A 23,960-nucleotide genomic window follows, 5' to 3' on the forward strand; every position below is an offset into this window, starting at 1 on the left:
AAAGTGGTTGAGTATATTAATTGGAGAGAGAAAGTTTCCAAAAAAGGAAATGTATCATCTTAGTTGGGACAAACTAAAAAGGAAAACGTGTCATCTTAAGCGGGACGAAGGGGTTTATGTCTATGATTTTTTAAGTAAATCTATAAAAAATTATCTTGTGTCTAGATATTCTAGTCCCACAAAATAAAACCATTTCATATACTATATGTCTATGAATTTTTAAGTGAATCTATACAAAATTATCTAAGTGTCTAAAGTTTCCCACAAAATAAGACTACAAATATCAGTATTTCATCTATAATTCACGTATCATATTTTTAACTAGAACAATGTGAATTAATTTAGGTTGTGAACATATAAATTGTCTTAAAAGATCAAAGTAATCGCTTTTTTTCAAATAGTAGTATATTCCATATAAATTATACTAGTGGTATTCAAAAAGCCTTTGGTCATATTTAAAATATACTCCCTCCGTCCTATTAGAAATACAACGTTTTCTTTTTTTGATTGTTCCATTAAAAATGCAATGTTTCCTAAAATGGAAACAATTCTATCTCTACTTTTTCTTCTCTCTTACTTTACTCTCTTTTCATTAACTCATAAAACAACACTACATAAAATCTTATGCCAGAAACCAAATGTTGCATATTTATTAGGACGGAGGGAATAGTATACTAGTAGTATTCAAAAAGCCTTTGGTCATAACAATTAAACTCTACTAGTACTATTTTTGTAGTATACGTACTTTGTTTAGCCCACTCTAAATAAGTGAAATTTAGCCCACTCTAAATAAGTGAAATTGGGATCTCTACATTTTTGTGGATTTGGACAAAGTAGGTGGGGTACCTTATATTAGTAGGTTAATGGTTTATTAGATAGAAATATTTTAAATTATTGATAATTACTTACTAGATGTAAGTTGCAGCAAAAGGCAAAAATGAGAATTTTAAGTACTTTAAATTATTGATAATTACTAGAAGATGTAAAAATTATAACAAAAGGCTAAAATGAGAATTTTAATTATTTTAAATTATTGATAATTACTATAAGATGTAAAAATTATAGCAAAAGGCAAAAATGAGAACTTTTTTCTTAGTTCCCTCAGATGACTCCGTACATTTTATAGAAATGAACGATAATTTAAAATATTTTTAGGAAAATATACTCACTATGTTATTAGCCAATTTATTATTTTAGTCCGTATGCTATTAAAAATTTCGATTCACTTTTACTATAAATGATAATCAGACCTCATATTTTAAGTACTAACTTAATTCACTCGTATTTCTTATAAAACTAATATATAAATTAATATTTTCTATAAAACTAATATATAAAAATGAGTTTTGTTTGTTTTTTTATTCAAACTCAAATGGGACTGTTAACAATAGATAAAGGAGATTATTACTAATATAAAATGCACAAATTTTCAAAAATGAAAACGATAAACGGAATGGCGACTGTGAGGCTACTTACCATGAGCGCTGCTTTCCACCGCCACGGCGGAGCATCGTTGCCCCCGCTGCCATCGAGGCTACTCCGCCTCTCTAATAGAGTTATCCGAGCATTCTCCTCCGCCACGTCTCCACCGTCCAAGGCTGTGGTGTATGACGAGCAGGGCGATCCCGACGCCGTGTGCAAAATCAGAGAACTGCCGCCGGTTCCGATGAAGGATGAAGATGTCTGCGTCAGGATGCTCGCCGTCCCCATCAACCCCTCCGATATCAATCGAATCCAAGGTTCTCTCCTCTCATTTCTGTTAATTCTGATTACTGCTTTGGAGAATTGTACTGTACTGCACCGATTTTTTGTATAGTGTTTTTAGTAGTTAGCTGAATTTATTCTCCTTGTGGTCAATTTTGAAGTTGTCGGTTTGATTTCTATATACGTTTGAATGCAGTTTGCCTATTTTTCTGTAATTGGAGTTCATTTTATTGTGTAATGTTTGTGCAATTGGATTCTGAGTAGGAGTGTATCCGGTGAGGCCAGCTGTTCCTGCTGTAGGAGGATATGAAGGGGTAGGAGAGGTACATTCTATCGGTTCTGCGGTGAAGGAACTTCGTCCAGGAGACTGGGTAATCCCTTCTCCGCCGTTTTCAGGTGAGCGGCTACTCATTTCAAGAGACTTTGAGCGATGGATAGATTGATAATATATGTATATGTGATTGATTAACTAAAGGATTAGACGATCAAATAAGCTCAAAATTGCACAACTATTGTTTACTCAATTTGCAAATATGTGGTAGTTTCACCTTTGAAATTTTTTGAAAGAATTGTTTCTAGGTAGGGTTTTATCCTTTTATCTGCATATGCAAGAAACGAGATACTAGACACTTGGATCGCTGTGTTACTTCTTTGGTGGTGTGTTGAATAGTTGAAATACTCAAAAGGAAATAGGGATTATATTCATGTAATTGTGAGAGGTATTTCCTTAACCACCTATTGCTAGTTTACTACCAATTGAAAGAGGATTTCAAGTCTGGGTTGGTAAGATGCTAGTTGAAGTTTGGTGTCTGTGCTCTACATTATCCGTGACAGCTATTTCTGGTCAGGTACATGGCAGACGTTTGTTGTCAACAAGCAGAATGTCTGGCACAAGATCGATAAACGCACTCGTATGGAGTATGCTGCCACTATAACTGTGAATCCTTTGACTGCCCTGAGAATGCTTGAGGACTTTGTGGATCTGAAACCAGGTACTGATACATAAATAATGTTCTCTTAATTTTTTTGGATTATGTATCCCATGATACACTACATATATGGTTGATAGATACAAGTGAATATTTAATTGATCAAATTTAACTCTTGAAGCCAATAAAATATTGGATTATCGTATATATCTACTATTTAGAGAATGTTTATGTATTAATTTAATTTTTTAATTATATTTTCCGTCTTTTCCCTAATGTTCTTGGTTGGAATAGGGGACTCTGTTGTTCAAAATGGGGCTACAAGCATAGTGGGGCAGTGTGTCATTCAACTTGCACAACTTCGAGGCATTCGGTCTATTAACATCATACGTGACAGGTGAGCATTTGTTTGTGTGAATTAGCATTTCTTCGTTTGCATGCAGCAGGGTATTGCTGCCTAAATTTCATATGCTAGCATAGTATGGGAGCTGTTGCTCAATTGTTCTTTTGTCCTGAATCTTTTACATTGGAAATCTGCCATTTCGTGTTGGTATCCTCACTAATTACTATTCAAGGCATATACTGCCTATGCCTGCCACCTAGTAGTTTGCTTAACACCTAAATGGAGAGTTTTAAACGTCAGTGGACTTTTTCGATGCAGTACCAAATATCCCAAGTGAACTTGCATCAAGAATAAAAGTTTTTTGTTATCTGACGTTATGAAATCTGCAATACCAGGCCAGGATCTGATGAAGTAAAAGAGAAACTAAAAAAACTTGGTGCTAGTGAAGTGTTCACTGAGGATCAGCTGGCAGTTAGAAATGTCAAAGATCTTCTGGTATTACTTTTAAACTCTATATGTTAATACAATGAATTTTGTTTTAGATTCAATTTTCATGCTTGTTCTTTGGGCACCAGTTTGGTTGTTGGAGCCTTCTGGTCTTATTGGCAAACTACTATACTGTTTGAATGAATGGTGTGCCTACATAGTTTGAGATTTATTATTGTTATCATATTTGGTTTTTACTTGACATCATTGATTTTGCGTTTAATCATTTCTCACTCTTTCCTGGAGTAATGAGTTTGCATTTTACTCTTCCTAGGCTGATATACCAGAACCCGCATTAGGATTTAACTGTGTTGGTGGAAATTCTGCTTCCCTGGTCCTTAAATCCCTGAAGTGAGACTTTCTTGTGCTTTACCAGAGAATTGTTTGTTGTCATATTTTCTTTTTTTCAAAGCGAGTATTCTTGTTTCTAGACAAGGTGGAATAATGGTCACATACGGAGGAATGTCTAAGAAACCAATAACCGTCTCCACAGGATCTTTGATTTTTAAGGTACATATCCAAGATTGTAAGTGTAGCTTTAATATACTCCCTACACTTATCTGATGTGGTTCACCTCTTATGGAGCAAATTACGTATCTATTTGATGGATCATCATGTGATATCTACTTATGCCACGACTTACTTTAAGATGCAACTTAACCTTTCATTGTGCACATAATAACGACATTTTAACCATTTTTTACAGGATTTATCCTTGACAGGATTCTGGTTACAGAAATGGATGGGTTCTGATAAATCAAAAGAGTGCAGGGAGATGATAGATTACCTTCTAAGCCTGACCCGCAGCGGTGAACTGAAATACGAGTATGATTATACGTTATTTTGTCTCTTACATCACCATTTCCTTCTCTTCTAAAAGTCACCTCAACTAACTACTGCATTTTTCGAGCTATTTGTTATTGGAACCCTGTCTAGTTCTTTTATTTGTGAAAACGCGTACTTACACTGTGACCTGTGTGGCGCGACAGCTTGGAGCTGACACCTTTCGATCAATTTCCTACTGCTCTGGACAAGGCCCTTGGAAAGCTAGGAAGCCAACCCAAACAAGTGATCAAGTTCTAGTTCAGTTGATTATTTGTGATCTGCCTTCAGTGAGTATATTGAGTAGAAACATAAGGCTGGCCGGCCAATGAATGAGTCTATGGACTTGAATTTCTAAATATTAATAGATTTGAGTACTCCCAAACAAAGGTTAACTAATGCAAAGATTGTAATGTTTCTTTGCTCAAAATATAATCCACGGCTTCTTCAACTACTGTTGACATGATTTTATTTTAGCACGAGTACAATATCTACTATTGTGATATTTGTTAGAATTAGATATATTGTTGCTATACACAGGCATACCCTTGTTGTCAACTGGACATGTTGGGAGTGTTGGGAGCAACTGAACAACTTACTAAGTTGAGGGACGGGTTTGCAAATAAGGAAGAGAAAGGGGGTTTAAGGTGTTGAAGAAGAATCAGCTCACTTGATCAGTTTGGGCTGAAACCGTAAGCTATGGAGAGTATATATACATCTCTGATTTAACTCCTTGAGTTAGTTAATCAGATTAGAGTTGATTTTACACACTCTGTGAGATTATCGTGTTCTTCAAGATCATCCGAGAATAGAGAGTTCTTGAGAAATTGTGATAATTTGAGTGTGAATTGATTGTATTCTTCCTATGTAAATTCCATCTTCAGAGTCAGTGAATAAAGAGGGCTCATCTTCTCCGTGGATGTAGGCTTTACAGCCGAACCACGTAATCCTTTGTGCGTTGTGTTTTCTGCTCTTAGATTTCGTTTATTCAATTTGTGTTTGAATCTGCATTGCAGTTACAGGACAAAAGTAGAGACGTAAACGAACAGTAATTAAAAAAGGTTACAAGTAAAAAGAAACAAACTATTGTATTTGAGTTAAAAGTCAAGGTAACCATCTCTCTACAAAAACAAGGTATGCCTCGACCAGTGCTCACAATTTGGCTTGTCGTTTCCAAAGATTAAATGTTTCCTCCTATCGAGTAGAAATATCTCAAACTTATATATTCCAATGAATTTGATATCCAATTTAGAACAATACAACGTTCATAAAACACAAGCTAAGATGATACAATGTAACAAATGAGAGAGGAGAGAGAAATGCTTTGTAATCGTGTGCTCTCTATGACATCTTCATACCTTATATACGCACGGGAAGGGCACTTGAAACATCATTACCATGAAGCCAATAATCATAATATCATGGAAGTGAAAGGCCAAAAAAACATTGCAAGTTAAGAGATCTGGCTCCCTGGAGCCTAAGGTTTTAAACAACTAATGGAATAGTACAAGTTTTAATAAAAGTTGTTGAATGATTACGAGAGGAGAATGAATCTCATCTCTAAATGTAGTGTTAGTAATTAGGAGCAGTATTAGAGAATATCACTAAAAGTGAATAATGTAAGGGCATTCACAAGTTACAACGATGAATGCTAAGAAGTTGAGCACTTACTTCTTATGAGTATTACTCAGTCTCACACCCCTAAGCTACTTCACATGGCTTTTATAATACACTTCGATTGATTTACGAATAAATGAAAATTACTAATTTCATTAAAATAACTAAAAAAAGGTATATTGAATTAAATAATTATAATTGAAATACTAACAAATAACATAATCAAGAGGATCGAAACGTGCCCAAAATTTTCCAGCTAGATCATATCGAAATCGATCATATTGGAGTAATGGAATTGTATTTATAGAAGAAAAATATTAAAAGAAGAGAAAGGGAATTGTTGTTGGTTTATTTAGTATCCATTAGGCAAATTGGTATTTATTTTATAATACTTTATTTTTTAAAACATTTTTTTATAATGTCGTGTGACGCAAAATATGAATGACATAACGAATGACCCGCCAAACATGGTCAAACACACAACAACGTGTAACACTAGTGTGCTCAAGCCACAACGTTGTGCTTTAGCTCTTGAGCGTTCCGGGCAGTGGCGGATCTAGGATCCGAAAACGGAGGGGGCGGAATATATAGTAGTAGCTTGATTTAGTGCGGATATGACTATTTTTTTCGTTGTTCCGGGCGATGCTGTAGGCAAACGGAAGGGGCGAACATGGTAATTTTATGTCCCGATAAGGGGAAAATAGTCGCGCGGAGGGGGCGGCCGCCCCCTCCTTCCCCCTAGATCTGCCACTGGTTCCAGGTCATGGTTTGAGCATGCGGCACATATGCCTTTAAATCAATAAAGGTCTTATTTTAAAAATATAAATGAGTAATTTTTGCTAAAAAATGGCCTTATTTTAAAATAAATCGAACGGGCATAAAATGATAAAATTGTGTGGTAATTATATCATTAATACAAAATGTTTCATCAATGTTTCAAATTAACACAAAAAGATTTAAGTTATCGTATGTCATACATAAAGTTTAATTAGTACTTAAAATTAGTACATTCCGTTAAAAACCATTAATACGATTTCTTTATCTTATTTTTCATCTTATTCATTCTAAAATTATCATCTAAAAATATGATTTATACATATAAGTATCTTTATGAGGAGTTTGCATAACGAAATTGGGGTGGAAGAAGGTCATTTCGGTGCTGCAAGTCATCCAAAAACTAGCTACTATAGTTGCAACAACACATTCATTTTTATTTTACTATTTCTTTTGGAGAAAGAGATTGAATCTATGTGTGTTTGTCTGTGAAAAAAAAGAGGCTAAAACCAATTAAGAATAGGATAAAGGAAATAGAAAAAATTACATGGTTCAGCTAGAAGGAGATGAATCATTCACTGAAATATATAGTATAATATATGGCTTATATACGTTATCAAAGATAGGGTGGAATTGTTTGTGCATGCGTTCACTTAGGGAGGATGAAAAACTCATTGAAAATTATTTATATAGATTAACTGCAATTATTTGCATATTTGTTGTGTGATAAGATGCCTATATGACAATGCACGAGGTATTATTTGAAGAAATAATATCTGTAAGAAATAATTTTGGAAAGAACAGCATAAAAAACAAGATAAAAGTAACGGTGGTAGTGGTTTTTTAACAGAATGTACTAATTTGAAATACTAGTCAAACTTTTTGTATGATATATGCTAACTTGGTTGATTTAGGATTTCCGTAGGGGATTTTCTCTGTTTGTTTCGATTTCCTTTTTGCACATATTGATTTTTAGAATAATTTGTTGAATTGTTGTTAGAGTTCTAATCCGGCTGCATCCTGTAATTTGGAGCTTTGTTCATGAATTTGAATCCTCTCAGGATTTGTCCTACATTTTAAAAAATTTTAGTGGCAGTTGAAAATATCCAATTTTATCTCGATGTTTAGTTTCAATAAATTAACTATAATGTCTAATTGAAAAGCTTTCTAGATCATCGAATTTTTTGTTGCAACTATTTTTTAATACTTTTGTAATTTATTTTCTTTTACAGTCTTCCAATGGAAGAAGATGCTCTCGTAAGTTGCAATCCTTTATGACATGGTTTCAGCTGTTTTTTTTTTAATTTTTTTAAAACTTTTTTGGCAGTTGGTAACTTTTTTGGTTTACCTTGGACAAGTTTTGCAGATGAAAATGTGGAGGAGGAGTGTTCAACACTGATCCACTTTCTGCCTTGATATTGAGTGTTAAGAATAACAGTATAAGGGCTGCTATTGTGACTCAAGAGAATAAGGATTGATTTTTGGATTTGAGTCAGCATTATATCTTGTAGGAACTGTGTAGCGTTTTAATTGTAGTTGTTTTATAAGAATCTGATACAAAAGTTTATTCCTTTCCTCCAGATATGTGATGATGCTAGGCAATTCATGAAATTCATGCTCCCTAATACTGGTGTTATAGTAAAGGAAACTTTTGCACCTTCACTTTCATGACTCTAATATTTTGCACCTTCACTTTCATGATTTGTACCTTCACTTTCATGCTTCTAAGCTTCTAACCATCAGTCTTTTCTGTAGGTACTTTTGATTGTGTTTGTGTAAATTGAGGTAACTTTTACCGCTTTTATGGCTGCCCAGAAATATGTAGGTACTTGGAAGATGTCTCCAAGTATACAAATTAACAATTTGCAATGTTCTTAATATATGTACAGTGCATGGTCTCTTTATTATGCAGTTGATTCTTGCTGTTGGTTCTTTTCAAGGTAATGCAGAATTCAGGGAAGTTATGACCTCGTCCATGGAATTTTGAGAAAATGAAAAGAAAAGGGGAATCTTTAAAGCCTGACTAAGAATGTATTAATAGGGTTTAGTGGAGCCTGCATCCTAAGGAACCGAGAAGCAGGAATGATTGAAACTCATGACTTATAAAAACTAGCAAAGGTATGATATTTGTTGTACTCGGTAAGATTCATTTCCTAATTTGCAACAAATTGAATCGTAGAAACTAATGTGACTCTAGTAGTATAAGCAATTCCATTCTTTGTGGTTGTATGCAAATACGAAATTGGTTTGACTATCATAATCATATTTGTATTCTAGTCTTTGATTTGAAATGGTATGATCACCTTGCAGTATGCATGATCTTCAAAACAAGGAAATATTGTTCCGGTTTCCTCTGAATATTTTATAATTTCACATGAAAGGTAATCTCCAATACCATGTTATTATCTCTCTTTCTAAATAAGTCTGCCCTTTCTTTATTGTTCTATAGCATTCTTTCCTGAAGGTTTTTTAATTCACATTCCTAATGAATTATATGTCATGGCTCAGTTTACATTCTTAATTTACATTTTTAAGTTTCGCTTAATTTACAGCACAAGGAATTCTGATACATGAATTCTGAAGATGAAGTCAGCGAGGTACTCTGTTTTGGTTAATGTTATAGTGTAATATAACTAAGTAGGAGTTGTTTGATACATGAATATCAGATTTTCAGATCTATGCACAAGCTTTGCTCAATGATAATTGGAAGTATGGAGAGAGTTGGTAGAGATTTTATCAAGCAAAGAAGGTGCATAATGTCCTTCCAATCTCGATTTACTCTTAATGAAGTTGTAATTTACTTATCGCGAGGGAGAAGAGTGTTTCAACTAATCAAATATTGTATCAGTGAATGTTTCTTAATTGTTAATCAATAAATTTATAAATTAGTAAATAAAATTTGAGATTTTTTTTCGAAAATGGATAAATATTAGTGACGGATTTTCGTCAGTAATAAATTTTTACAAAATGGATTAATATTAGTGACGGAATATTTCGTTATAATAAAATTTGAGGTTTAGTAACTAAGTAGTTTTTTACATCTGAGCTAATCCATCAGAAATCTGTCATTAATCAGTTACTGCGGATATATAGATTTACTGACGGGTATTCCGTCACTAATTCCTGCTTTTTGATGCATGTCAAAAGCGTCCCAAAAATTAATTCACCGACGCTAGCTATAAGCGTCCTTAATTAGTTTTTGCACGCTCACAATAAGGACACTTTTTAAAGCATCGGTGATATATTTAATAACACAAAAAAGTGTCCTTAATTAACCAAAAAAGCGTCCTTAGACCTCTTTTTTCTTGTAGTGGGTGCTCGGTAAATAGCCTTTTTTTTGTAGTGCACTACTAATCATGTCATTATAATAATAATCGAAAAATAGTTCTTTAATAAATCATTTTTACTTTTTTTATAATTGTATATAAGTAACAATCAATTTAAAAAAATAATACTCCCTCCGTCTCACGTTACTTGAGTCACTTCTTTTTCGCACTCGTTTTAAAAAAATAATAATAAACAGTTAAAGTGGAGAAAAAATAAAGTAAAAAAGAGAATACTATAGTTAAGACTCTTCTCTACATTATTCTCTCTCTTACTTTTCTTTCTCTCCACTTTAACTATTTATTATTATTTTTCTAAAACGAGTGCAAAAAAGAAATGACTCAAGTAACATGAGACAGAGGGAGTAATACTAGTGTAATTTATTAGTTTAAATACATATGCTTCCAATTCCCCCCTAGAGCCTGGGTTTTCTCAACAAACTTACTCAAGTATTTCTTCAATCAAGCAATTTGTTTTATGGATACTGAAATCTCATCTGTAGTAGTAGTGGTGGTAGTAGTGAAACTTAACTTAAATTTTAAAATTTGACATAACTTTATTAATTTCAATTATTTATTTAAAAAAACATTATTTTATGAGAATCCAAACAAAATCCGTTGCATGATATTATATGAAAAGCTAAAAATTGATAGTATTATTTTTCTGTGATTTATAATACTATGTTTCTTAATAAAATCATATTGTAATGAAAGAAAAATGATGTTGGAATTCAACAGTGACGATATATTATATCGAACTGAAAATTTGTGTTTTGTTTTTTATGAATGATGTTTCTTAACAAAATGATATTTTGGAAGGAAAAATGATGTGGGTAATGATATATATTGATTCAAATGCGAATCAACATTGAGTTTTAGATGTTCTTGACAACATCTGATCCGCACAGATTTTGCATATTTTTAGGATTATAATTGGTATGAATTGATAGCTTATTGCATGTAAGGTTAATATTTATGTACTACCATCCTATAAATTGGTAATTTGACCATTCTGTGAGTTTTTATAGCAAATGAGGTAAAAATTGGTTTTTGAATACAAGGTGCAGAGTTAGAGTTTAAACAACGAACAAGTACAACCTAGCGATCTGTTAGGTTCGCATGGAGACATTTTGGAGTAGCCGAGTCAAGTCAGCGACTCGCTGATTTCGCACGCCTGCCAACCTAGCGACCCATTGGAATGCATCCGAGAGTCCGTAGACTTGCTAGTGACCCGCTAACTTCGCACGTCCACTAATCCAATGACCCACTAGAATGCACCCAAGTCCAGAGAATACCTTAGGACATGTTTATTCGCAACCTGCGAAACCAACGAAACACTGGAACGACGTGGAGCACGGATCTGACCCAAAACTTGATTTTCATCTCTTGGAGCATTCCACAAGGTCATAAAACACACAAATCTATTGTTTTACCATATCATTCGACTTATTTATTCTAAACAAGTCTTGGTTTAATTAAGCTGGAACTCTTCCCATCTATATAAGGAACCTCGAAACTTGATGTATGACTCTTTGAGCATTCTACTGTTTTACATATCTATATATTTATTTGTGTTAAGCGAGTCTATTGTTTACCATATCTTTCTACTTATTTGATTTACGCAATTTGTCCATGGATAGCTAAACTCATAGAATTCGTGGATTTGTTATGTGCTCTGATACAATTCTTTAAGTATCTTCAGTAGCTTTGTCTTTGCAGCTCATTTGCTCCACCATAATCCCAATTTATCATTTTAGTTTAAATTCAATTAAATAATCATCCCGCTCCACTCTAAGTATTTATTATTATTTTTTTTAAAACGATATTTTGCAGAAAATGAAATGCCGGAGTAGCAGCATTCTAGATACACATTAGTTATAATTATATGTCCAAAAGAGATGGAAGATCACATATAAAATTCGAGAGACAGAGAGAGGGGTAAACCGTTGAAGTGGTTTCACTAACTAATAAATGCAAGTCCCACAGTGCTCTTATCTTCTTATGCAATTGTATAGCTGGGACAGTTCATTTCTAATTCAATTTGTCCGCTCATTATTTGTTTAGTTAAATTGATGCACAATTTCAAAACTCTCTGCACACGACTTATAGTACTATAATTTTTTAGATCAATGGATTTTATTTAGAGATTATTCGGCTATATATTTCGTACAAATACTTTTTTTTCTTGTATATATAGTTTCTTCGATATATTATACTGCTACATATTCTAATTATTCACAGAATCGAAAGAAAATTAATATGGTCATAGTTATCTTCGACACTTTCTTGTGAGATCTATATATGATGATGACTCACTCCATAGATGATTATTTTAGATCTACTTTAAATTCTAGCTACGCTTCCGGTAAAAAAAAAGAGATTTGATTTGATATGTGGCTATACATTAATTTTGATTTCATAACCATAATTTCTTTTTTTAGGGGTTGTAACAAGTTTAATTTGGATTTTCCAAGTGTCTATTGATTGTGTAGTTAGGTCGGGCGCTATATAGTACTACTAATAAAGTACTCCCTTCGTCTCCCATTAGAAGTAGCACTTTGATCGGGCACGAGTTTTAAGAAATGTACAGAAAAGTTGATTGAAAAAGTTAGTGGAATGTGAGACCCACTTTTTTATATTGATTTTATAATAAAATGTGAGTGAAATGAGTTAATAGAATGTGGGACCTACTTACCATTTATGGTAAAAGTGAAATGCTACTCTTAATTGGGGACGGACCAAAATGGAAATTAGTAACTCTTATTCGGGGACGGAGGGAGTATGTTGGTTTGATTTCTTACTAAATTTCAATCGGTTTTTGATTGTATTCCGATGTCAATATTTAGCAGCGGACTGAATCCGATACAAACATTTTGGCAGTGACTAAACTAACGATATTAGTACAATAGTGTCGATTTGCTTAGTAATAGTAGTATTAGTAACGAAATCGAGGCATTTAGTAGTGGAAATATACTCTAGAAATTGACAAGTTTTTTTGTAGTGTTCAAAATGCGATACAGCAAACAAAACAAACATAGACACAAACAAACAATTAACTGAAAATGAGAAATGAACTAATCGATGCTTATTGATTAATGAAATATAGACATGGGATCCCTGTATGATAAGTTAAAAATTGAAAAAACATACACAATGCACACACATCAACCGTGACCTAGAACTTCTTTAATTACACAACTCCCTTCAACTTTCTAAATGTCCCTCTTTCATGAAACACTCAACATGCAATTTGTGGCATTTGTACATGCAGCTAACATTTCTTCTTTCCTTATATAATAGTATAAGAAATCAAGATACTCCTATAATACATCATCTCAAACTGTCCCTCTCCCCCCAAAAAATGTCTACTTCCAAAATCTTGTTCACAAATTTCACATGTCAAATGAGCCTCATCATCACCCTTATTTTTATCCTCCTCTCATCCTACTCCCAAGCATCCTCCTCCCCTTCCCCTTTCAAGAGAATCTACGCCTTCGGCGACTCCTACACTGACACCGGAAACACCAAGACCTCCACCGGCCCCACAGCCTTCAACCATGTCTCAAATCCTCCTTACGGAGTCACCTTCTTCCACCACCCCACCAATAGATACTCGGACGGCCGCATCGTCCTTGACTTTGTGGCCCAAGCCCAATCCCTGCCCTTCGTGCCCCCCTATCGCAACCCTAAGGCCGACCGCTCTCACGGCGTCAACTTTGCCGTGGGCGGTGCCACCGCAATCAGGCACGGCTTCTTCTTGAAGAACAACATCACATTCAACCTCGTACCTCAGTCCCTCCAAACTCAACTTGTTTGGTTCAACAAGATCTTGGAAAGTGAAGGGTGCAAGGATTCCCATACTACCCCTAGAGAGTGCAAGGCTGCCCTAGGTGATGCCTTGATTTGGGTTGGCGAAATTGGAGCCAATGATTACACTAGTATCCTTGGATCTTCTCTCTCTAGAAAAACTATCCAAGTTCTTTCCATAAATAGCGTCATTGGCTTCTTACAGGTAACACTACCAATAACATCAACTTTACCGAGGGAAATTTCTGTCGGTAATTCCTATTTTTCCGTTGATAAACAGTGTTACCGATGGAAAATTTTCGTCGATAATTTATATGTCATTAATGTTTTTAGCTTTGGACTATGGGCATTCCGTGGGTAACACAGTTTCCATCGGTAATCTGTCTGTAATTACTGAGGGATTGCCATCTGTCAGTAATCCGAATTTTTTTGTAGTGTGAAATATTTTGCATTGGTAGTTTACACGTCCGTAATTCTTTTAGCTTTGGCCTATGGGCATTCAATAGTAAATTCCGTTGGTAACACAATTTTCATTAGTAATATGTGTGTAATTACCGAGGTCGGTAAATTCAGATTAGTAAAATTGTTTATATTTTGTCAGGAAATAATGAAGAAGGGAGCAAAGTACATAGTAGTGCAAGGACTTCCACCAATCGGGTGCATAACATATTCCTTCTCACTCTCCTCCGCCGACGACAGAGACGCCGCGGGCTGCGTCGCCAGCGCGAACCGCCACGCATCCACGCACAACGCGGCCCTCCAAGGCCAACTAAGCACCTTGAGGAAACAGAACCCTGAGTCAGTCATCCTCTACGCAGACTACTACAACGCGCACCTCGCGCTACTGAAGAATGCAGCAAAACACGGATTCGAAGAGCGGTACAAGGCCTGCTGCGGCTATGGCGGCGGCGCCTACAACTTCGACGTCTTCAACACGTGCGGCTCCTCCTCCGCCGCCGCCTCGTGCGATCAACCTGCAAAGTACATCAACTGGGATGGAGCTCACTTCACCGAGGCTGTGTACAAGCTCATGGCTGATTCTTTTCTCAATGGAACCTATTGCAACCCTCCCTTTCACTATTTGATCACCAAAAAAATTCAATCCAATTGAACTTGCTTGATAAGTTTTTTTCTGCATATTTGGCTTTGTTGAAACTTGAAACTGTTTGTTGTATGCGATCTCTTATATCAAGATCTTTGAAGATCTGATCCAATTCTACCATTTTTATTCTACCTTCAATTTTATTTTTTAATGGAATATTGCATAATCTTTAAATATAGAAATTACCATTATTTTTTTGGCTCTTATTCATAATTTTTGTACATACTTAATAATATAGGCATAATTTGATTTTTATTTTCATATTAAGCTACTATATAAGGATTAATACATTTATATGCATTAAAAAAATAATAAAATTATGGTAACACTTTTGTTTCGTGCAAATATTTCAATTATTTACATAGATCAATACTAATAAAGTGTTGTATGATTATATTTGTCAATGCCACCAAAAGATAATGAGTACATAGAAGATATTAGTATTATGCAATATATTATGAGTATATAGGAGGCCAATATTATTTTGTGAGTATAATTTTCTTTTTCTTATATATTTATGTACTTATGGAATATATTATTGAAAACTCCACACAACAAAAGTATGACCATAATTACTTTTAATGCATATAATATAATCGGTAGCTTAAAATGAAAATAAAAATGAAATTATGCCGATTGTGCATATATTTTGAACAAGAGGCAAAAAGTAGTACTACTAATTTCCATATTTAAAGATTATGCAATTTCTCATAAAAATAGTCTAATGAACATCTACTAAAATAACTTCATTAATGTGCATGTCTAGTTGGATATGAGCCCCTTTATACTAGTATGTACTATCAAAGATTTAACCTATAATAATAAATGATGTTACCAAATTTAGATGGTTTGATTTCCACCCAAAATGATAAAAGAAGCACAAAATTAACTTTTACCTTCACCGTTTACTCCTCAATTTCACCACCATCTTCTTCCCTGCAATTCAATTCAATCACAGCGCTGACAGCTCGGAAAACGGTGAGAATTTTGTTTTACGTAAGAATTCAACTGTGCGAAAAGTAGGATGTTGGTTGGGTGGTAGTAGTAGTAGTGGCTTGGCTTAGCTTAGGTTAGTTAACAATTTAACAGACCAGTTTTAGAAGAAGATGGTTTCAAGAGGCATAGCATGTGTTGACTGCCTCTTAAAATGCGAGAGATCTCACGGAGCGCTCGGAGGATTTTTGCCTGTCGATCGATTCTTCAAGATCATGTTCGGCAACAACTGCTCTCATTTTTTGGTACTAAGACCAAAACCCCTCTCTCTCTCTCTCTCTCTCTCTCTCACTTACTACTATCTTCCTTCTCCTTCTTACTCTGTTTTTGTTTTCTGGTAATTTTGTGATATTTTTTAATGTTAGGGTTTGTGCTCTGTGTCAGATCATTATGTTTAAATATTCCGCCCTTGATTGCAGTCTCGACTCTTTTATCAGCTCTATAAGTAATTTTAATGAATTTGATAGGATTGTAAAATATTAACGTTATGAATAATTCAATCAGCTGTGGATCTTGTCATTTTTTATGCTTTATTCACACCAAAACCCTTGTAAATAGCAAGGATGACACCAAAAAAAAAATGGGCGGGCATGTAAAATTCCATAAACCAATATAGAACTCCAAAAACTTAATTTTGAGGGCCATTTTCACCGGGCAAATTCTTTGGTGTAAATTAATTTGGAGGTTTTGACTTTTTTTTAGGTGTATTCTGTTGTTTTACACTAGCTTCCCTTTTTGTACTGCCCATATATTATCTTTTGAATGTTAGCTTTTTGTTGAAATGAACAATAAAATTTCCAACACTTTTGCAGTGCTTGCCTCCGGGGTCTGCAAGATTAATGAAGCACTTGACTACTCAGGAAACTCAAATTGAGGATGTAAGTGGGCAGAGATGGTCTGTAACGATGTCTCTCGTTAATGGTTCTCTTGCATTTGAAAGGGGCTGGGAAAAGTTTTTTGTAGACCATGGACTCAAAGTAGGAGAATTAGTGACATTTCAGTACATAGAGGGAAGCCATTTTACTGTTCGAATTTTTGGAACAAGTGGTCGTGAGAGAACAAACTTTGACAGACGGAGCAAAAAGCGTAGGAGAGATCATGGAATAGCTTCAGAAGATGAATTTATCCTGGCCCCTAGAGATGAATTTCGGAACTGCAAACCGAAGATTGAGGTTGAAAATGATGGCTTGGGGGTCTCAAAACTTGTTCCCATACCTGAGGACAATGTTGATCCAATCTGTATGATTAACAAAAATGATTGGTATCATGAAGAACATAGGATTTCCTTATATGACTTGAGCTTTGAGATAGAAAACAGAACATCTGATGCAAGCAAGTGTGAGGGAGGTGCAATCACAATGTTAGACCCTCTTGCTGAAACTGAACAGCATTATGCCAACTTAGATAATGCATCAGGCCCAGAATTATCCATTTCTTGTAATCGGGTTCTGAAACTGACCAACCCAGCAGGAGGTGATGAGGTGGAGAAGACTAAGACAACTGCAGAGGATGCTCAAGTGGTTGTGACCAAGAGAGAAATTGCAGATGAGATTAGAAAGAAAATGGATATGGATGACACTCAAGTGGCTCCTCTTTCACATGAGGCAGGTAGGCATTCTGGTGATGGTTTAACAACCAAGTTCTATGAGAATCCTTCTGATAAAAGTGAAATGAAGAAGTGCGTTTCGGATAATGTTTGTAGTTTCCAAGATGGTACGGAAACTTGTGCTGTGACTCAGATCATTCTGTTTTTTAACATCTTAATATGCAACTAATGTCTTATTATGTTTTTCATTAACCAGTGATATCTTTTGCAGTAGACAAACTGGAATCCATTAGCGTATATCCTTCGACGGGGAGTACTAAGATTGTCGAAAGGGAGGTAAAAAGCATATTTTCCAACCCCAGTTCAAATGTCAAAGATCCATTAGGTTTGTCCTCCGGATCACTTTCTAGAGAAATGAAGTCTGTCTTATTTTATGAAGAGATGTCTTAAGTTGCATTTGATGGTTTAATAATGGTATATAGGACTGCATGCTATTAAGGACTAAATTGTGTTTCATTTTGAACTTAGTTGTGTTGTTTATATATTTGCATATATGTTCTATGTGGGTGCTTTGAAGCAAGTTTTGAAGAACACATCTATGTCAAACTCATTAACTGTCTGTACGTTTTTTCATGAGATGCAGGAGAGGAACCATCTGCTATGTGGAACCAACCCCAGATGATTATTCCACCGATAGTAAAAGTTGAACCTGATCTGCCATATGAAACAGGCCAATTGGATACTACCAATCCGATTTCAATCTGTCCATTTTCAGCTCAGATAGAAAGCCAACCATACCTGGTACTTTGTTTTTGTTACCCTTTCTTTTTTTTTTGATTGATTGCAGATTGCTAATCATATCCCATGTGAAATCATCGATGACTTGGCCTCATGGCTTCTCCCCAGTTTGCTGCTAAATATGATTGATAGAAGATAGTAAAAGATGCACATACTGGTCTTATCAATATTTCTTCATTTGCAATCTGCATACTACTCCATATTCTTAAATGAGCCCCTTATGTTGGGTTGCTGAAAACCATGCCAAATGGCACATAGATATTAGATGAGTATTTAGAAGTGTTAATTAACAGATCATCTCTGTTATATTATGAATCTAAATTTATGTTTGGCATATTCAATTAACTCTCTGCTGTGTTTGATGTAGGAGGTGCCAGTAAAGATTGTATTAGCTCGAACAAGGAGATTGAGAATGATTAAACCCCAGAGAATGAAAGCTCCGATGATTATATATCTGAGAGGCTCGGTTGGAGGGCTATGGCCAGTTGTGTACCGTGAATATGTTGGTGGCGGAGCATTGACTGCTAACTGGACTGAATTCTGCAAGCGAAACAGCATTAAGCCTGGAGACAAATGCAGGTTTCAAGTTGAAGAGAATATTGCAAATGCCGTTTTCAGAGTCATTGTTACTCATGGATCTGATTAATTAAATTGCGATTTCCTACTACTACTATTGGACCATTTTTAATACTAGCACTATTATTTTAGCCAAGTGATATATTCAGTCTCATCCTTACAAGCTGAAGAGTGAAGACGTATTTTTTTATTTTATTTTATGAACCAACTGTACGTTGCAATATGGTGCAATGAAATTCGCTCAATCATTCAAACAAAATAAGATCAATGAATTATTATAAAATGAAATTGAAATCATTAAATCGATGGGATGAGTTAATGTTACCAGATTTTCAATTTCAAACATTTCCTCAATTTTGGATCAATCCGCCAATCCTTTCCTTCCTCACATTTACTGTCTCTCTCATCATAAAACCACTTTGCCAGAGTCTTCTCAGCTATGTAGCAACGTTAAACTCCTCACCTAATTCAAATAATATCCATTTCCACGCTAAAGCTACTCCACATACTTACCTGACAAACATGGCGACATCGGCTTTCAAATCAACCACCAAGCGAGCTTCAATCGGCGAGGATTCCGCTCACCGCTCTCTCCGCCGCTCCCGCAGCCTCAGCCGCCCCACCGCGCCGGACCCGGACTACATCAAAAACGTGCCCAGGGGGGAATTCGTCAACACCACGAGAGGCACCGCCACGGCGCCGTTCCCCGAGATCAGCTTGGACGATCTCGCGCTCGACTTCTTCTCCTCCTCGTCCAAGACTGAGAGCGACGGAGGGGGGCGATTTGGGGAGATTGGGCGGTGGGCGAGCGATACGGCGTCGTCGAGGAGAAGGGGGAGGTCTGTGTCGAGGAGCCGAGGGGACGCTGTTTCGATTAGCTCCGCTGCGTCGGGGCCTAACATTGCTGCCTCGTCCGACGGGAGTTCGCGGCGGAGGAGGTCTGTGTCGGTGGCTAGGAACCGTGGGAATGCTGCTCCTGCAGCGGATAAGGACGATGCGGGGACGCGGCGGCGGAGGTCGTTGTCGGTGGCGAGGTATCATATTAGCGATTCCGAGGTGTGGCTGCTTTCTTCTTTAGTGACTTTTTTGGCATGTGAAAGTAAAAAATGTTGACGTCTGATTCATTAAGATCATTGAATGTTTCTAGTTTTGTAAAATACTATTAGTGTTTAATGATATATTTGATGGGAGCTGAAGGTGAAAGGATTAACTGCCGCATGCATTGATTTACAGAGTGATTCGAGCAATCGTGCTACTATGATAGTTCCTAATGGTGGGAATACTCGCTTACCGCTGGCATCGAAAACCACGTCTTCAAGCTACCACCGGCTAGGAAGATCTACAAGTCAGATAGACCTCTCCCTGATACATGACGGTTACTCAGTAAGATCTGTCTTTCTTGCCCAGTAATAGCATTTTGTTATTGTTTTTCATATATGATACAAGTTATAATCTTGATGGCATTTTGCATATTTTTAGAAATTTTAAATGCCAATGTCCACACCATTACATATTTGTTAAAGGAACAACTACACAAGGTAGAGATGGTTTAAGCCTCAGTGAGTGTGCGTTTAGTTACTAGGCTATATTCTCAAAAAAAAGTATTGGGCTATGATATAATAAATTCAAAAACTCTGTGATGACTTTACATCTGAACTTCTCAGAGCCAGTCTTCTGCCTTAACTGATGATGAATCAAACGATACTCATTTTGGGAGAAATGGATTTGAGAAGATAATTCGAGTTCATGCTAAAAAGAAGGTTAATTTACACTTTTTTTTTCACACACTCACACACAGTCTGTCTGTCTGTTTCTCTCTCTCTCTCTCCAATCCCAGCTTTTGTGTGGTATAAATTATGTCATACTTGTTGGCAATTGAAACTAAAAATATAACATATAACTGTCCCACATCGGTGTCAAGAGAAAACTGAAACTAGTATATAAATCTCATGGGCCCTCCTCCTATCACCAATTGGTTTTAGGATGGAACCCATGGATTTCTATCATGGTATCAGAGTGGGTCGCCGACTGTGGGTCAAATTTAACTGACCCAGCAGTATATCTGGGTCGAAACCAAAAAAAAATGACTGATCCAGCAGTATATCTGGACTTAAAAATGACCGATCCAAAAAAATTGGGCCAATTGTCCAATCGATTAGAAAAAGTCCAACCCAAAAAAAATGACTGATCCAGCAGTATATCTGGACTTAAAAATGACCGATCCAAAAAAATTGGGCCAATTGTCCAATCGATTAGAAAAAGTCCAACCCCTCCAAGGTTCACCTTGAAAAAATTGGGCCAATTGTCCAATCGATTAGAAAAAGTCCAACCCCTCCAAGGTTCACCTTGAAGGGTTTGAGGGAGGGTGTTGGCAATTGAAACTAGGGAGGATGTTGGCAATTGAAACTAAAAATATAACATATAACTGTCCCACATCGGTGTCTAAGAGAAAACTGAAACTAGTATTAGTCTGTAGAAATTCATTATCTTTTATTCATTCTTCTGTGCAAAGGCTGACCATCCATCTGAGGAAGTTGCAAACGGTGAATTATATGAAGCAATGCGGAAAGAACTAAGATCTGATGTTCAAGAAATCCGAACTGAACTAAATCAAGTTGATTAAAACAAATTAGTTTTCTCATACTTTATTCTTTCTAGTTTTAGTACCCGGCGTTGTTTTATCTATTGAACTATTTGGTCTCTGCACAGGCAATGGGAAGAAATCAGACAGTTGTAGTTAGTAATGAGCCTAATGACTGCTCTCTATCTGGAAATTCCAAGACTCTTCAGGATTCCTTCATTATCAAAGAGAAATATGCTCACAAATTGGAGCAGGTGCTATTCTGCTTTAGTTGTCTTTGTTAGATTATTGGTTTCTACTGCTTCTTCTAAAACATGGGACTAGGCATCAGCTGTCTCTGGTTACCATCAATTTTAATCTAGTGTGTTGACTGGGGCATTAGTATTTATTTATTAAGTAATATACTTCTCCATATGTGGTTTCATAATATCAAATTGGTAGTTTATTATGTGACTTGCTTGTTGCAGCACGGCCTGCAAGATCTGGTTATTGTTGACCTGGCATTGAAATAAATGTTATTATTAACGCTTATTGTGTTTGTGTCTGACACAATAAAAAATGATCAAGTATCATCTTGTCAAATTTTGTGTCAACTAGTTAAACAAGAAATGGATTAATAGGTACAGAATACACCTTTAACTAGTAATAGCCTGATAGTGACATGATAATATATATAAAACCATTATATTTTTATTTATTGTTATTTTAGAAGTTCAAACCTCTCATATTCTTTAATATTTTCATTTTGTGTTGCGTTGGCACAAACTATGATGAATTCATGAATTGCAGTTCTGCCCACAAGGCGCGAGTTATTCTGTTTCCATAGTGAAGTCGAATTTGGGCACCATTACTGTTAGCCTGGTTGGTTGATTAGTAGCATCTAGTTTCATAAGATCAATCATATATGCAAAATAAATTTTATAAGAAAACAAACTATATAATGAGCAGTTTCCTGATTTAACCCAATTTAATGAGCATAATATGTTTCAATGGGCTAGTGGTCATGTGTTGAAGAATACTATGTTAGGGGAGTATGCATGGATATTTTTCTGTCAGTCTTGTGATATGGAATCTTCTTTTGTACATTGTAGATGGAAAAGCGGAAAATGAATCTTCTTACTGAAATGTTGCTTGAGGAGCAATGTGGTGTAGAGGTCTGTGAAACTTATGAAGACCTTCCTAATTCAAGAGCTTCAGCTGTGACAGAGAAGCTGCCACAAGCCAGAAAGGTTTTAATCAAAGTTTTAATGTCAACCTAGAAGCGATAAAATACAGTATAATCTCATATCACTGACTTTTTTGGTTTGTTGTTCTAAAGAGAAGCAGTGATAGAAGTAGAATGTCAGAAAGACTGATTGAGGATGCAGAAAGGTACTTTGAGGACTTCATCTCCAATATTGAAGATACGGATTTATCATCATTTGATGGGGAAAGAAGCGATGGAAGCTCAACTTTAGGAGGTATGGTGAAGGGAAGAGAATTTAGGATAGGAGAGGCTGAAACTTGTAGGACACCAGCAAGACCTACTTCTCGCCCTGGTGAAATGGATGGTGTTATTTTGCCCTGGTTGCAGTGGGAGACGAGCCATGATGGTTCACCAGGTGGGAAGACCAAGGTACAAACTCCTATGACCCCACGATCTGTACAGAGGGACCTCGAAAAGGTTAGCTTATTACTCTCATTTCTTATATTACTCCATATTCTACGGGTATTCTGCATCTTGTATTCTAAGAAGGTTTGAATTGAACCAGTTTTCATCTGACATTTAAACTTCAATCTACATAAAATTGTACAACTCTGCTCCATTAGCTGACTAATTAAACGTGAGCGGTGTGGAAGCTGTCACTGCAATGTTCTCAGATACATAAACGATCCCTTCGAATCGGATATTAGCAGTACCAGTTGGTTATTTGCATTGCACGATACACTATCGTGAAAATTTAAGACATGCCTCTCTTGTTACATGTCATAATATACAATTGAAACTCTGATTGATTTGGAGCATATATCCCTTTTTTATATGGCATCACATCTTCTCGGCACCATGGTAGAAATTATCGTAGATTCTGATGAAAATCGGGGTTTGATTCAGGACTCGGGCCAATTGCACGATGCAAGTAGCTATTCCATGAGCAGTCATGGTAGTTGGAGCCCAGGCCTTGTTCATAGTTCTCCCATGGATAAAAGAGAAGAGGTATATCCAACAAAAACTGGCAATATTTGTGTGTCCAAATTTGACATGGATGAGTACCTTGATCTTCAGAATAATGAGGAAATATTGTTTGAAATGTATAGAGAGCGGATCAGAATTGGTTTGGGTGGTTTATTGTTGTGTACTGGGGTATCTTGATTAATTATTTCTGTACCCAGATAGCCTCGCAAGAATTTGGATTATGAATACTTTTTTTACAATTTATTTCTCTCCTTCATTTCATAGGCTATTGTTAAAGATGGATAACCTAAGATAGTGAAATCAATTAGTGTAAACACTTTGTAGTTGCCAATTCCTTTGTTAAAAGATAATGCCCATAAAATAGGATTAGTAGTCCCTTTCAACTG

General features: G+C 35.8%; 4 protein-coding genes across 9 annotated transcripts; all 4 read left to right on the plus strand.

The window, feature by feature from the left end:
- Nucleotides 1-1,422: 1,422 nt before the first annotated feature.
- On the plus strand, nt 1,423-5,231 carry LOC125192481 (Polyketide synthase, enoylreductase family protein). 2 transcript variants are annotated; one of them, XM_048090069.2, is made up of 10 exons: nt 1,423-1,739; nt 1,969-2,100; nt 2,553-2,696; nt 2,928-3,030; nt 3,372-3,471; nt 3,737-3,813; nt 3,894-3,972; nt 4,169-4,287; nt 4,452-4,574; nt 4,825-5,231. In XM_048090069.2, exons 1-9 carry the CDS (start codon nt 1,436-1,438, stop codon nt 4,543-4,545), a joined length of 1,152 nt encoding a protein of 383 aa, XP_047946026.2. In that variant the 5' UTR covers nt 1,423-1,435; the 3' UTR covers nt 4,546-4,574; nt 4,825-5,231. The 2 variants fall into 2 exon arrangements, with proteins under 2 accessions (XP_047946026.2, XP_047946025.2); XM_048090068.2 differs by lacking the exon at nt 4,825-5,231 and having other exon boundaries at nt 4,452-4,735.
- Nucleotides 5,232-13,359: 8,128 nt separating this feature from the next.
- On the plus strand, nt 13,360-15,007 carry LOC125192475 (GDSL esterase/lipase At3g48460-like). The gene is made up of 2 exons (XM_048090061.2): nt 13,360-14,010; nt 14,407-15,007. Exons 1-2 carry the CDS (start codon nt 13,360-13,362, stop codon nt 14,914-14,916), a joined length of 1,161 nt encoding a protein of 386 aa, XP_047946018.1. The 3' UTR covers nt 14,917-15,007.
- Nucleotides 15,008-15,731: 724 nt separating this feature from the next.
- LOC125197542 (uncharacterized) lies at nt 15,732-18,983 on the plus strand. 3 transcript variants are annotated; one of them, XM_048096309.2, is made up of 5 exons: nt 15,732-16,145; nt 16,713-17,508; nt 17,718-17,831; nt 18,090-18,247; nt 18,612-18,960. In XM_048096309.2, the coding sequence occupies exons 1-5, from the start codon at nt 16,014-16,016 to the stop codon at nt 18,888-18,890; spliced, it is 1,479 nt and encodes a 492-aa protein (XP_047952266.1). In that variant the 5' UTR covers nt 15,732-16,013; the 3' UTR covers nt 18,891-18,960. The 3 variants fall into 3 exon arrangements, with proteins under 3 accessions (XP_047952266.1, XP_047952265.1, XP_047952264.1); XM_048096308.2 differs by having other exon boundaries at nt 15,733-16,145; nt 16,713-17,613; nt 17,721-17,831; XM_048096307.2 differs by having other exon boundaries at nt 15,735-16,145; nt 16,713-17,613; nt 18,612-18,983.
- A 153-nt stretch (nt 18,984-19,136) lies between these two features.
- LOC125197541 (uncharacterized) lies at nt 19,137-23,817 on the plus strand. 3 transcript variants are annotated; one of them, XM_048096304.2, is made up of 7 exons: nt 19,137-19,876; nt 20,054-20,203; nt 20,485-20,580; nt 21,530-21,655; nt 22,493-22,630; nt 22,720-23,064; nt 23,494-23,817. In XM_048096304.2, the coding sequence occupies exons 1-7, from the start codon at nt 19,139-19,141 to the stop codon at nt 23,749-23,751; spliced, it is 1,851 nt and encodes a 616-aa protein (XP_047952261.1). In that variant the 5' UTR covers nt 19,137-19,138; the 3' UTR covers nt 23,752-23,817. The 3 variants fall into 3 exon arrangements, with proteins under 3 accessions (XP_047952261.1, XP_047952262.1, XP_047952263.1); XM_048096305.2 differs by lacking the exon at nt 20,485-20,580 and having other exon boundaries at nt 19,139-19,876; XM_048096306.2 differs by lacking the exons at nt 20,485-20,580; nt 21,530-21,655 and having other exon boundaries at nt 19,139-19,876.
- Nucleotides 23,818-23,960: the final 143 nt, after the last annotated feature.

Source organism: Salvia hispanica, chromosome 4, assembly GCF_029641045.1.
Source record: "Salvia hispanica isolate PSC_SH4W2 chromosome 4, Shi_PSC_v1, whole genome shotgun sequence".
Lineage (NCBI taxonomy): Eukaryota > Viridiplantae > Streptophyta > Magnoliopsida > Lamiales > Lamiaceae > Salvia > Salvia hispanica.